Raw genomic sequence first — 15,613 nt, forward strand, 5'->3', positions numbered from 1 at the left:
TGCCCAAATTTCGGCGCCACGACAGTCGGAATGTAGCCAAATCTGGCAACCCTGTTTGTGCCTCCAGAGGGGTCCAGAATGCAAGTAGGTCTGCGCAGCTTCCCATATTCCCTCTCTCCCCTATTGCCCACGGAGCGACCACATTAGTCTCTCTTCCAAACTCCCAAATAAAGGGGCAGCATTTCAAGGTCGTGGTTTTGTGCAGGGCTACGAATCAACACCACCTAAGAATAAAAAAAGCCTGATCGCTTTGAGAGTCAGCCAATGACGACCGTGCTTTCAGCGGAGACGAGCCGTATGCCACGGGGAATCACAGATATTTCAAAAGCGTTTCTGTTTCTAGACGGACTATTTAACTAGACGAATACCACCTTGTCGCTCAACAATCCGTACCAGGAAAAAAAAAAAAAGAATCAAAATGTCACTTACAGTGAAGCGCGGATATGAATGAACGAATACCAAAAACATATCGCCATTACACGTTGTTTCCCACCGGGATTCCGAATATGATGGGCAAAAAAAAAAAAAAAAAAGAGAATTAACAATCGAGTGTAAATCTTGTTGGACAGAAGTCCCACTTTGAAATTACGTTCAAAACTAAAAAACAACACTCAAAAACAGTACACAGTGAAGCTTTCTACATTTATTTGCTGTAGAAATTACTCGTGAATACATAGTATATGTCACTGCAGAGCACAATTTTTTAAAAAACGAAACAAATTAATTCATTACAACAGTTTTTTTTTTAAACTGACTCACAATTTTGTGAGCCAGCTTAAAAAAAAATACCACAAAAGCCACCCCACGAGAAACATTGCCAGTGGACCCCTTGCGAATAGTATATTGTGATGAGGTGGAGTCACGGTGAAGGCCAACCATTGCACGGAATCATATCGTTATGATTTGTGGAAAGCGTACGCCTCTTTGTGACAATTAACGTAGCTGCGTAAGTGTCACAACCAGTGTTTTAACCAATCAAGGGTCAGAAGGTTGGTACAAGTTGAGCGCGGAATGAGTTGTCCTGGCTTTGCCGCCCTTCCTGTCGTCCTCTTTTCACCCGTCATAGCCACCGTTGCCTCGCGGTGATATACAAGGAGGGAGACCTTAGCAAAAGAGCGCGTCGGAAGCGGGAATTTAATCGTGTTTTCTCCCGCGGGCGTTTTGATGAATGGCTCTCATCGTCCCCTTTAGTTACGAATTTCTTGGCTCGCTCGAGTCAATTAGTTTTTCTTAGAAAGGAGTTCCCCCCCTCTTCCTATGATTCATCGCCAGGCTCGGTTCCGGTTATTACGTCATATCTCTCACCCTGTTGTAGTATATTAAAGAAGGAAATGACAATAACCAGCACGCGGTGCTCATTTATTTCAATTTTTCTCTGGCCTTTCCGCGATATATTGATATTACTGTTGGAACAACGAGGAATGGCGCGCCGTGCAGGAAATGCAAAATTGATTAACAGATACGGATATTTACATTTTTTTCGCTCGCTCGCAAGCCGGACGGTGTGTGCAGAACTGAAAAACCCCGCTTGACACACCGAGAGAAGTAAATAAACTGCCTTTCCAAATCGGGTGCCGAAAATATGAAAAACAATAAAAAAAAAAAGATAGTTCTTTCACAAACGACTATGACAATGTTCAGGAGCATTGAAATTACCTCCTGTTCACACACTGTATTGTTGTCGCCTTCGCTCACAGTTTTTCAACCTGGAAAAAGAAGTAGAATAAATCAGAGAGAAACAGCTAGCTCACGCTATTGATAAAGGATGGGATCGGGATTTGCTACTTTAACGTAACTCCTAAAAATTAAAATACAATGGCCTTCGTACATTACTGTTCCGTCTCTGTTTTTTTTTTTAGTGCGTCACTATTTAACTTAGTGTGAGAGTTAAAGGGACGGTCTCGTACAGATCGAGCGATTCCGAAACTTAGCTGAAATTATATTCAAGAGTGCTACAGAAATACAGTCGCGAAGTTTCAACCAGAACAACGAAGTGGTTTTCGAGAAATTTGAAGGAATATGCCGTGACAGCAGACGACGGAAGTCGCAGCTGGATTCAACTCCCTCTCATGCAACGTCAAATGTGACGTGGTTATGGTATTTATGGTGGCAGCTCGCCCATTGGACGACCGAAGCGCAATGCACAATACAGTCGGAGGTGTATGTGCTTTGCGCTTGAAAGTTGTCACGCGCGACGTCGTAATGTCTGATAGCAAATTTAGCGATAGTGACGGGTCCCTGTCACTAAGCGGTGAAGATGAGCTCATCGGCGCCGATCGATTGAAGAACCGGGGACGTCGATGAACCTTTAGCTACTGACCCTTTGCAACATCAAAGTGGTTAGCCAGTGAAAGTAGTGGATGATCGGGAATCGATTGACGCGGGTAAGACTCATCCATAAAAGCGCACTTTTTTGCGTATATATGTTCCGCTTGATCGTGACACCATTCTAAATTGTACAAACATTGCAGGTGTGTGTGTAGACACTGCTCGCCAATACCAGCATGTGTGTTGTGCGCACAATCCGGAACCTGTTTCGATCAGTCACGTACACATGGTGTTGTATTCTCCTGAAAGGTGTTGTAAGGTTTGTTTTTGTTGCGCAGCTTTTTATTTGCATATAAAAATGTGTGTTTCATGGTACGTTATGCAAAATTTCAGATTTGGTCTTATATGTATCAGAACTTGGATAGACTGCAGAAGAAAGCTGCTCTCTCTATCCATTCCCGCAAGCGGCAGGAGGTTGTCAACGTGATTAGTGAAGGCTTTCCATTCATGTCATTACACCTGGAGCAAATGACAAAATCAAGGATAAGCTGATCTACTTCAACGTCTTCAATTACCCCTGGCCTATGAAAAAAAAAGCCCTTTTCAGGACCATCCAACATATCTGCATCAAAGACCATGCTTCTGCATCGAATAAGCTCTTATCATCATGGATGATTATAGTATTTCATATCAAAAATACCTAGACGTGCATTACGAATGTGCAAGATGGATCAGCCGTCTTTTTGCTAATGTTATGGCGGTGTGTTCATGAGCCCATGGCTCAGATTTTGATTGTGTCAGGGGTTGCACACTAAGATGTCCAGCACGTTGAATATAAAAGATTTGGAAATGTTTAAAAACTTTCAAAAATATCAAAAATACCTAGATGTCCATCACAAATTTGTAAGATGGAACAGCGGTTTGCAACATGTTTACATGTCGTCTGGCTTATTGTTGCTCATGTTACACTGGTGTGTTCGTGAGCCCATACTGGCTCACATTTTGATTCGATATCAGGGGTTGCACACTAAGATGTCCAGCACGTTGAATATAAAAGATTTGGAAACGTTTAAAAACTTTCAAAAATATCAAAAATACCTGGATGTCCATCACAAATTCGTAAGATGGAACAGCGGTTTGCAACTTGTCGACATGTCGTCTGGCTTATTGTTGCTCATGTTACACCGGTGTGTTCATGAGCTCATACTGGCTCAGATTTTGATTGTGTCAGGGGTTGCACACTAAGATGTCCAGCACATTGAATATAAAAGATTTGGAAATGTTTAAAAACCTTCAAAAATATCAAAAATACCTGGACGTAAATGACAAATTTGTAAGATGGAACAGCGGTTTGCAACATGTTTACATGTCGTCTGGCTTATTGTTGCTCATGTTACACCGGTGTGTTCGTGAGCCCATACTGGCTCAGATTTTGATTGTGTCAGGGGTTGCACACTAAGATGTCCAGCACGTTGAATATAAAAGATTTGGAAATGTTTAAAAACTTTCAAAAATATCAAAAATACCTGGACGTACATGACAAATTTGAAAGATGGAACAGTGGTTTCAACATGTTTACATGTCGTCTGACTTATTGTTGGTCATGTTACACCGGTGTGTTCATGAGCCCATACTGGCTCAGATTTTGATTGTGTCAGGGGTTGCACACTAAGATGCCCAGCACGTTGAATATGAAAGATGTGTAAATGTTTAAAAAATATGAAAAATACCTAGACGTGCATGACAAATTTGTAACATGGAACAGCGGTTTGCAACTTGTCGACATGTCGTCTGGCTTATTGTTGCTCATGTTACACCGGTGTGTTCATGAGCCCATACTGGCTCAGATTTTGATTGTGTCAGGGGTTGCACACTAAGATGTCCAGCACGTTGAATATAAAAGATTTGGAAATGTTTAAAAACTTTCAAAAATATCAAAAATACCTGGACATACATGACAAATTTGTAAGATGGAACAGCGGTTTGCAACATGTGTACATGTCGTCTGGCTTATTGTTGCTCATGTTACACCGGTGTGTTCGTGAGCCCATACTGGCTCAGATTTTGATTGTGTCAGGGGTTGCACACTAAGATGTCCAGCACGTTGAATATAAAAGATTTGGAAATGTTTAAAAACTTTCAAAAATATCAAAAATACCTGGACGTACATGACAAATTTGAAAGATGGAACAGTGGTTTCAACATGTTTACATGTCGTCTGACTTATTGTTGGTCATGTTACACCGGTATGTTCATGAGCCCATACTGGCTCAGATTTTGATTGTGTCAGGGGTTGCACACTAAGATGCCCAGCACGTTGAATATGAAAGATGTGTAAATGTTTAAAAAATATGAAAAATACCTAGACGTGCATGACAAATTTGTAACATGGAACAGCGGTTTGCAACTTGTCGACATGTCGTCTGGCTTATTGTTGCTCATGTTACACCGGTGTGTTCATGAGCCCATACTGGCTCAGATTTTGATTGTGTCAGGGGTTGCACACTAAGATGTCCAGCACGTTGAATATAAAAGATTTGGAAATGTTTAAAAACTTTCAAAAATATCAAAAATACCTGGACATACATGACAAATTTGTAAGATGGAACAGCGGTTTGCAACATGTGTACATGTCGTCTGGCTTATTGTTGCTCATGTTACACCGGTGTGTTCGTGAGCCCATACTGGCTCAGATTTTGATTGTGTCAGGGGTTGCACACTAAGATGTCCAGCACGTTGAATATAAAAGATTTGGAAATGTTTAAAAACTTTCAAAAATATCAAAAATACATGGACGTACATGACAAATTTGTAAGATGGAACAGTGGTTTGCAACATGTTTACATGTCGTCTGACTTATTGTTGGTCATGTTACACCGGTGTGTTCATGAGCCCATACTGGCTCAGATTTTGATTGTGTCAGGGGTTGCACACTAAGATGCCCAGCACGTTGAATATGAAAGATGTGTAAATGTTTAAAAAATATGAAAAATACCTAGACGTGCATGACAAATTTGTAACATGGAACAGCGGTTTGCAACTTGTCGACATGTCGTCTGGCTTATTGTTGCTCATGTTACACCGGTGTGTTCATGAGCCCATACTGGCTCAGATTTTGATTGTGTCAGGGGTTGCACACTAAGATGTCCAGCACGTTGAATATAAAAGATTTGGAAATGTTTAAAAACTTTCAAAAATATCAAAAATACATGGACGTACATGACAAATTTGTAAGATGGAACAGTGGTTTGCAACATGTTTACATGTCGTCTGACTTATTGTTGGTCATGTTACACCGGTGTGTTCATGAGCCCATACTGGCTCAGATTTTGATTGTGTCAGGGGTTGCACACTAAGATGCCCAGCACGATGAATATGAAAGATGTGTAAATGTTTAAAAAATATGAAAAATACCTAGACGTGCATGACAAATTTGTAACATGGAACAGCGGTTTGCAACTTGTCGACATGTCGTCTGGCTTATTGTTGCTCATGTTACACCGGTGTGTTCATGAGCCCATACTGGCTCAGATTTTGATTGTGTCAGGGGTTGCACACTAAGATGTCCAGCACGTTTAATATAAAAGATTTGGAAATGTTTAAAAACTTTCAAAAATATCAAAAATACCTGGACGTACATGACAAATTTGTAAGATGGAACAGCGGTTTGCAACATGTTTACATGTCGTCTAGCTTATTGTTGCTCATGTCACACCGGTGTGTTTGTGAGCCCATACTGGCTCAGATTTTGATTGTGTCAGGGGTTGCACACTAAGATGTCCAGCACGTTGAATATAAAAGATTTGGAAATGTTTAAAAACTTTCAAAAATATCAAAAATACCTGGACGTACATGACAAATTTGTAAGATGGAACAGCGGTTTGCAACATGTTTACATGTCGTCTAGCTTATTGTTGCTCATGTCACACCGGTGTGTTTGTGAGCCCATACTGGCTCAGATTTTGATTGTGTCAGGGGTTGCACACTAAGATGTCCAGCACGTTGAATATAAAAGATTTGGAAATGTTTAGAAACTTTCAAAAATATCAAAAATACCTGGACGTACATGACAAATTTGTAAGATGGAACAGCGGTTTGCAACATGTTTACATGTCGTCTGGCTTATTGTTGCTCATGTCACACCGGTGTGTTCGTGAGCCCATATTGGCTCAGATTTTGATTGTGTCAGGGGTTGCACACTAAGATGTCCAGCACGTTGAATATGAAAGGTGTGTAAATGTTTAAAAAACATGAAAAATACCTAGACGTGCATGACAAATTTGTAAGATGGAACGGCGGTTTGCAACTTGTCGACATGTCGTCAGTCTTATTTTTGCTCATGTTACACCGTTGTGTTCACGAGCCCATACTGGCTCACATTTTGATTCGATATCAGGGGTTGCAGACTAACATGTCCAGCACATTGAATATAAAGTTTGCGGAAGTTGAGTGTTTATGTAGTCATCTTTTATTGTCCCTTATTGTAATGTACGTTCACAGGACTGACCAATTGTGTTAAAATTGGGTTGTTGGTATCGGGTAGTCATAATGATGTTCAAGCAGCAAGCTCTGAGCAACCTGTCGTCCTGTCCTGTCAACAAGGTTGTCTTGTCTTTTGTTGCTTGAACATCATATAATCACAACACTGATTTGTGGATATAACTTACATATTTATATTATGCAATACTTTTCTCACATCAGCAATGTGCAGGGAAAAATTAAATAGAGCTGTGAAGCCTGCGAATTGGAGTTGTTATATTTGTGACACATTAATAGGTGTTGATTCTGGCACAGGAAGGAGTGCCACTCTCATCAGTTAGTGTCAGCTACTGAAGGGGCACAAGACAACATTATTGAGCATAGTTTGGCGATATACTGCTCCGGTAGGGATAATACCTTAGAGAGGCTATATGCAAAACAAACTGATGTAGCCTGCTGTATCAAGCACTTCCTTCCGAGGTACGCGGGACTGCCGTTGCGTGCGGTGCCGACAATTTCTGTACACATCACTTTTGGCTATTATCAACAAAGTAATACCTACATTTCAATACTGCGCGTATCCAGTTCTTTGGACACCGTTGCCGCTAACAGTTGACTGCGTGACGGCCGACATATCTTTTAGTTCGAGCTGCGTCCGGCGCCGTCCCATACATATCGTGCCCGCAGAACGTCTCTTACCTCATATGCATCGTGAACGAAACGTGCGGAGTACACGCACGCGCGTGTGACAATCAGACCTTTTGTTGAAGATGTTTCGAGTGTGTGACTCCCAACAGGTGCTTTTCTATATCCACTTTCGTCACATTGTCGTCGACAAAAGAGTTGTTATACACCCGGGTTACGTTTTCACCACTTCCATACGGAATATTCTTTTCGCAGGTAAGACGAACTAGAAGTGCTCAAAATACCGAACGATACGAGACAAGTTAGTAAATAAGCGTCAACTGCCTTTATTAGGTGGAGTCATCCACGTAAACTGCCGCTCGAAATGAAGATGCGTGACGTATTGACATTGTTGTTCGGCCACATTTTACAATACGCGTCTTTCGTTTGACCAGATCACATGCAGCAAATGTATTGCCGTCGCCGTGATCCTCGAGCACCTTTTGGAAGTCGTCTGCTCTCACCGCTGCAAGAAGGCGCGAGAGCAGACGATTTGTTCATCCAATAAGCGGTCTGCCATCGTAGCGGATATCGCTGTTGCCAACAGAAATCGCAATGTGCTGGCGCTGTTCTTATCAACTTAATTCGTTTATTTAATAACCGTGGCGATTCTGGACGAGCGAATTCACAGTATTACGTTTTCAGATATGAGGAATCGAATGGTACGCTTTGTGGATAGGCCACGGTGTACGAGACCGTCCCTTTAAGATGGTGATGAGGTTCGTGAGCCACAGGTAGGTCACAGTAGAAGAGTAACAGGTAGTGCTCACATACGTTATGTTCTGCCTAACATGGACATGGGCTGCACTACTCGGAGAAAGGGTTAAAAACGACACCCGAATATCTGTTTTTTATTCGAATTCTACATTAAGCTTTTTGAGAGGATAGTTTCTTCCTGTTTGGGTGGTCAAGGGCACTCGAAACACAGAATAGGACATTGCGGGCCGCGTGTTTCGGACTCCCCATATATATTATCGTGGAAATTTTTTGTTAAACATTTATGAAACAGCGAGGGAACATGTAAATACATGAATAGACCTCTCCTTGTTTGTAAACAAATGACGTCATAGTGTTCGACAGCGCCACCAATTTGGTAGAGTAGAACTACGCTCGGAGCTAGAGGCGAACAACCGCTGTCGCGCTGTCGCGCCCGAAAACCACTTTCTTGAGGGGCATGACAGAACTGATGTTCTGAGGCTGGAACAACATAGAAGGGACAAATACATACAAAGCCTCAATTTGCTAACCTTTTCAGTGACTTTCATCTTTCATCGTTATTTTCATTCTTGAGGGGATTACGATTGTCTCTGAAAGGGACGCGACCTTCGGTCCTACTTTTCCTTCAATAGGAGTCAGCGAGCAAGTGTCCATTCGTGGAACCCAGCGCTCCTCTTCAGATTTGTTTCGGTTTCGGTCTGTCTGCCAACGTCATGATGACGTTTCTCGGGTAGAGGCAATAGTAGTATGATTGCATTTTTCTGTGGTAGCGGCTCGTAATAATGCGAGTGAAGAGTGATCCAGTTTTTTCTTATTTGCAGAGGTGGACCTCGGAGCGCAGTGCGTGGTGGAAATGAAAGAAGGACAGACTGTCCTGTGCAACGCCTGTAAAACAGAAGGGTCAGTTCCTTTCTGATGTTTTCGTTCACATGAACGGAGAGAGTATCGATAGATTGATGGTGCCAAAAAAAGTCGCTAGCGTAAGCGGCCCTGGGGATGTTAATCCACAAAAATGTACCGTTTTTCCCGGACGCAGAATACGTTACTTTCGTGCGAGTTAGCACTTACAGCTTCGGTAGAATTGTCGATGCCAGCGACAGGTTGCTTTTTTCTTTCTTTTTTTTTTTTTTTTTTTTCTTCTGTCCTATGTAGGGGGAAAGCGCCCGTCGTTAGGAAGCGAGCCGTCGAAAAACCTCTCCATACTGTTGGCACAGGGCGAGGAAGCTGGCGTATTCATAAAAAACTTTGTCACAAGTGAGTTATTGAATTGCCTTGCACTAATTCTTGCGCTTGGAATGGAATTAATGAACGCGGCGCATTGGCACACGGAATGGCACACGCGCGTCCATTTGAGCTCTGATAGGTGCAAATGCCGCGTGTGCTGCCGTTCATCACCCTGGCGGTCGCGGACGTGAACCGCAAGTTGAAGCAGACGACAGAGGGAGTGCCTGCATATCTCCGCGCCCAAGTGCCCAAGAAGCACAGTACTGAACACATGGGGGAGGCTGGCAGATGCCTTATCAGCATGCTGCTTGCTTCTAGGGCTGCCGACGAAGAAAAAAAAAAAAAAGAAAGCTTGATCTACGTCTCCACGTCTATGCACTCGCACTTTCAATATACGTACACATTGCGCTGCTTGAGTGCTGGCCTTAGCGTCTTGTCTCGTCTTATCTTATCCACCTCGAGCTGCAAAAAATTGGCTGTGCTATACATTCCTGCAAGAAAGCACACCCGCGATAACGCAAGGTGTAAGGGGGCCTTATTCACGGAACAGAATATATATAGCCAGAATAAAATTGCGGAAGAAATGCGCGTCCGTCGGTGTTTCGTTTGCTCGCTTGTCCGCGTGCTATGTCGTCTGTTTACACAATTTGTGTGTGCGTCTGTGTTTTGTTCTCTTTTTTTTTTTTTTTTTTTTGTCATTTGCGTCGTTCCAGTTAAGAACAATAATAATAGGTAATAATAATAAAAAGAAACAAAGGACCATCATCGTAATGAAGAACCTCAGAGCTATAATCAATGGCCCGTAGCCAAATTTAGCTCTGACGGTTTGCCGCGAAAGCGAAATGTGTATACGTACTATGATGTTTGTACATGTATTGACATGTATGTGTTTGAAACACAAATTACATGAATTGAGTTGCTGTTTTTTAGAAACACAAGAGACTGTTGTTTGGCACTATAGTGCTAGATAAGTCTTGTATCACGGGGTTGTGAACCGGTATAAGATAAGTAGTCCCATAGTTGGAAGAGTAGTCTTATAGTTACACGGCGCGATGCACAGTGTTGCAGTTACATAGTCTGATACAAAGTCTAGTAGATAGTTTCATACTTAGATACATAGTTTTATAGTGATATTATAGTCTCGTATGCAGTCTCATTGTTGGATATACTGCACTGTGCCACCCGTAGACTCACATTTAAATAGTACCCTACATACTGCCATAGTTGGACACACAACCTCATACATAATCTCACACGAGCATTGTTACACTGGTTCTTGAACACGTATGTCTGTACTGACATACATAGTGCACTTATTCATCATCCATAATGACAAGAGCCCAGTATTGTCATCCTCATGAAATTGTTCTCCTTCATTGCCAGACATAATAACGCGCGCAAGTTATGAAGGCCGCTGTGCTACACATGATTGAACAATTGTAAACGCTTCATTTTTGAGGGAAACAACTATGTGTGCTTTCAGCATTATTGTTATTTCAAATAACATAACACTCTATGTGTGCTGGTTGTACACGAGTGCTATCATCATTATCATTCTGATGATTACATTGATGACGATGATTATGATTGGAATGCAGGAAAATGTGTTACTTTTGAAGCCAATATGAAAAAGTAAAAATCTCACATAAAATCATAAGTCTTTGAGATAGTTAATATCTTTTAAAGTGTTTGATGTCCTTATAAAGCAGGGAGTAACTATAATTTCGGAGAAGACAGAACAGATGGATTTTGGCACCTCACAATATTATTTACGAGGTCAGATTATCCTGTTTGTTGTCATTTCCTTTTCGTTTTTATGAGCACTAACTTGTCAACTTGGACAAAAATGGGTTCTATAACTTCTCCAATTTGCATCTTTTTTTTTTTTGCAAAGTTTTTGGGTAAAAGTACACTTTTTACAGTGCAATCTAGGGTGATTATTGGGCAGAATCCTGTTTTGCCCCCCTCCCCCATATTCTTGCCTCGTTACCTTCCTAATTAGATAGCTCCATTAATTTGAAAGTGCACAATGCCCTTTTAGTTGTCGTCATTCAATTAGAAACTTTTCGTCCTCCTGGCCCCTTCAAATAATGGAGTACAAATAGGTGTTCCAATAAAAACTACAACGTACTACTACGTCACCACCACCAATACTATGTTGTTTGTAGCCTAAACAGGTGTATGTTCATCTCAAACTCCCCTTCAGGGAATTTACTGAGCAATGCTGTTGCAATTTCTACTAATATTGCATCTTTTATGCAAATCTCTGGTGTCTAATAGTAACATTTTTTCTTTTCCATCCGGCCACATGACTGGAATGCAGACGGAAACACCCCAAGGTGAGTGTCTCAATTTTTTTCCTCGCATAATTGATGCATCTCCACCATTTGCATTACATTTTTTAGTAAAAAGTATGTTTATTACGCAAGTAAATACAACAACGTGAGTATAATAACGGGTTTGACTTGATCAGATGTGACACTGTCTTGCGCCCTGGTGGTCCCACAACCTTGCTTCCTTTCTTTGGAACAGACGTTTGCCTTTGATCACTGCTTCTGGTCTTTCAAAGAAGAAGATGCGCATTATGCGAGCCAGCAGAAAGTCTACGAATGCTTAGGGACGGATATCTTGGACAATGCCTTTCAAGGCTACAATGCCTGTATATTTGCCTACGGACAGACTGGTACGTAGCAATCTTGGGTTGTCACTAAGTTATGAGTCCTGGCAAAAGTAGCGGTGAAATTAACTGTAACTAAGTTAATCGGGTAGCACCGCATACTTCACCACAAGCTTCACCACAGAACTTCACCATGGTGAAGGCCAACAACCATTGCACAGAATGATACCGTTATCACTCCTCATTTGTGGAAAGCGCCGGGCGTACGCATTTTTGTGACAGTTAACACGACTGCATGAGTGTCACGAAAAGGTGTACGCCTCCAGTTTTCAACCAATCAGGGGCAGAACGATGTCATTTAGGATGGTTGGCCAAGAGCGTGTTATGCGGTGAATATCTATTTTAAGAATGCATATTTTCACCGCATATTTGTATAAAAGTGAGCGTACTAATTCTTTTCATGAGCTCGCTGTAACTGTTACGTAGTCAATTTTTTAAAGTAACATACTCTCAAGTGGTATATGGGGAGCTTGCTACAGGTGAGAGCTAACCTTCCCTTTTCTCGAACTTCTTCGGTAATTAATTGTTGCTCGGCTGTGATTAGTATGGTTAGTTCTTTTTTTTTTTTTATACCATCTGGAGGTAAAAATCGTGCTCCACATTTCATTGATAAGAGGGAATGGGGACAATCGGCTTGGGGTACAGATAATCAAGTGGAAGGTATTGCTTGGTTGCACAGCCACCCATGTGTGACGTTATTGGCTCGACTGTTTGTAGGTTCCGGAAAAAGCTATACCATGATGGGCAGTCAAGACAACAAGGGAATAATTCCGAGGCTATGTGATTCCTTGTTTGAGAGGATAGCTCAGAGCACGGATCCTTCTGTTTCCTACAAGGTAGAAGTGTCCTACATGGAAATCTACAACGAAAAAGTCCACGACCTTCTGGACCCCCGTGGGTAAGCGAGTCGCCTCGCTGTTTTTTGCTGTTTGTGCGAGTCAAATTTGAATGTGAATTTTGGAACCTAGTTTTAGCTTTATAGGCAGTGAAACATAGAAGAACAAAAACCCTCACAAGGCCCAGTTGCACACTTTGATTAAACTGTGATATTTGACAAAAGGGGCAGCAGCAGTCGCACATTACCTTTTCAGTAACTGCCATTAATTCTTTAACTGAAATTGAGGTGCATAGGAGTTCTGCTGCTGCAGGGAGGGTGAGCTGAAGTTGGAAGGGTCGGCGCATTAAAAATAAAACAACACACGCTAGGTGCAGTGCATACTGACTCCAGATATGTTAAAAGCGAATTAGGTAGTCCTTTTCTATGTGAATAGCTAACATTTTAGGTTTGGAGTGTGTTCTGTTCCAGAGAGGTAGTGACGATACCAGCGAATAAGTTTTATATGAAGAAACAGATTTTCCTTCGTTAAAAAGAAACAAAAGTTACCCGCATATAAGGGAAATGTTGGGAAAATGTGCTATAATGCAGTATGCCAGACATCCTCCATGATCTCCCTGCAGCCTGAGGTCACGGGGACCACCTTCAGATGCCACCATGTAATTTATCATTCCATTGCAGGGGAAAGCAACACCTAAAAGTGAGGGAACACAACATCCTAGGCCCTTACGTCGATGGTCTCTCAACGCTGGCAGTTTCATCGTATGAGGTATTGTCACTGTTCTTAAGTAGTGACAGTGATGAGCTGCCGATGAATATGTTCCATTGTGCAATTTGTTCTTACGCTCCGGTCCGAGCCACGCGTTCAGTATACAGTCAAACTCCTTTATAGCACCTTTTTAAACACCTTTTTAACGAAAATACCACTACAGCAAATTTTTTTGTGGTCCCGCTGGAGCCCTATAGGTCCAATAATGGACATCCTTTTTAACGAAAATACCTTTACTGCAAATTTTTTTTGCTGTCGCCTGAGTTTCGTTGTAAAGGAGTTTGACTGTATTACGTAATTATTACTTTCCTTCAGCGATGAAACCTTTCCTGCAGGAAATCAACAACCTGATGACAGAAGGCAACAAGTCTCGAACCGTCGCTGCCACCAATATGAACAGCGAGTCGAGTCGATCGCATGCGGTCTTCAATATTATTCTCACATGCTCCGTCACAGACCTGCAGTCTGGGGTAAGGACCCGAAACATGCGCAGCTTATTGAGGGGTCCACGAAGAGATTTCCAATTTCAGTCTGAGCTCTCAATGGAGAACAGCTCGCCAAGAAGCCTGTTATCAGAAATATATCCTATTTTTTGCCATATTGCATCCAGCATGGGCGCAGCTCACGTGCAAAAAAGAAAAGAGAAAGCATCCAGCGGTTGCTAGACACACCTCCTGCATGTAGACTGATGTCACTTACATCGTTTGCTCACTCCAGAGTTGCACCAAGCTAGCCCACCAAAGGCCAAACTCAGCCATCAATTATTTCTCAGTAACGTTAGTTAGTGTCACAAGCTGAATTCAGTAACGCTAGCTGACGTTAGAGGAAGAGGCTTGATTCAGCTCTTAACCGGTGTTGATGGAAATTGGCCCTTTATCATTGACATAGAGTACGTATTAATGCAAATGAGTCGTCTCCCGCAGGTGTCTGGAGAAAAAGTGTCCAAAATGAGCCTAGTCGATTTAGCGGGAAGCGAGAGGGCCGTCAAAACGGGTGCGATTGGCGAGAGGTTGAAGGAGGGATCCAACATCAACAAGTATGTTTGCCGTCACTGTGTAACATCCCTTACTAGTACTAAGCATTTTTCTTTCCCTTTCTAATCTAATCGTCAGATCCCTCACAACCCTGGGTCTGGTGATCTCAAAGTTGGCGGACCAATCTTCGGGCAAGGCCAAGGATTCCTTCGTTCCTTATCGAGACTCCGTCCTCACGTGGCTGCTTCGGGTAAGTTCAACTGGTACTTTAACGGTCCAAAGCCCAAAGTGTGCAAAGAAAATTAGACACAACGCTGGCAATTTCTCTCCGGGCGTTTCTGTCGTTAAATTTTCTTTTGTCGCGGCACGTTCAGCTGTGTAAGTGCCAGCATCATCAATTGCGTCAGCACTGCAGTCGCTCCTTGTCGGGTTTAACCATAGAAAATGTTGCTGATCGATTGAAATCCTTACATAATTCTCTAATGTATCAAATACCGTATTTATTCGCATAATTTGCGCACTTTTTCTACAAAAAAGTCAGAAAAGTTGGGAGTGCGCAAATTGCGCGGGGACGATTGTTACGATTTTCAAACGACGCTCTCGGTAGAGCCGATATTGACGTTATCTCTGCGTAGTGTAAGCGCGAAACAAGTACCCAAATACGGCACAACCCCTGACGGTGCGGAGGCAAAATGCCGGCTCACTACCGCTCATATACCGGTGAAATACGTCGAGAGTGGTGCTGTAAGATGCCGCAAGTCGCACTTGACAACCAACAGCACGCTATGTTCGCCACCTTTGTTGTGTTGTGCTGAAAGGTTCGTCATCGCGTGTTTGTCCAACGTTTCTTTCAGAGTTTTGTAGTTCGAGTGACAGTATCGTCCATTGCGTCAGTGGACCATCACCCGAAAGTGTGCGCAAAATCCGAAGCACCGCAGTAACTTAGGTAGCACTAACGGCATTGTGCAAAGTAGTCGTTACGATCG

At 42.3% G+C, this 15,613-nt stretch overlaps 1 protein-coding gene across 3 annotated transcripts in view; it reads left to right on the forward strand.

Moving 5' to 3' along the window:
* The window catches only part of LOC135397355 (kinesin-like protein KIF13A), a 50,162-nt gene that overhangs the window by 6,659 nt on the left and 27,890 nt on the right, over positions 1 to 15,613 (forward strand). For all 3 annotated transcript variants that reach the window (XM_064628899.1, XM_064628901.1, XM_064628900.1), the window contains exons 2-9: positions 8,970 to 9,048; positions 11,696 to 11,711; positions 11,905 to 12,055; positions 12,767 to 12,947; positions 13,566 to 13,653; positions 13,989 to 14,123; positions 14,577 to 14,689; positions 14,766 to 14,877. In XM_064628899.1, the coding sequence (XP_064484969.1) occupies positions 8,970 to 9,048; positions 11,696 to 11,711; positions 11,905 to 12,055; positions 12,767 to 12,947; positions 13,566 to 13,653; positions 13,989 to 14,123; positions 14,577 to 14,689; positions 14,766 to 14,877 (875 nt within the window). The remainder of the gene's footprint in view (positions 1 to 8,969; positions 9,049 to 11,695; positions 11,712 to 11,904; positions 12,056 to 12,766; positions 12,948 to 13,565; positions 13,654 to 13,988; positions 14,124 to 14,576; positions 14,690 to 14,765; positions 14,878 to 15,613) is intronic.

The sequence above is a fragment of the Ornithodoros turicata genome, chromosome 6 (genome assembly GCF_037126465.1).
Source record: "Ornithodoros turicata isolate Travis chromosome 6, ASM3712646v1, whole genome shotgun sequence".
In the NCBI taxonomy this organism is placed as follows: domain Eukaryota; kingdom Metazoa; phylum Arthropoda; class Arachnida; order Ixodida; family Argasidae; genus Ornithodoros; species Ornithodoros turicata.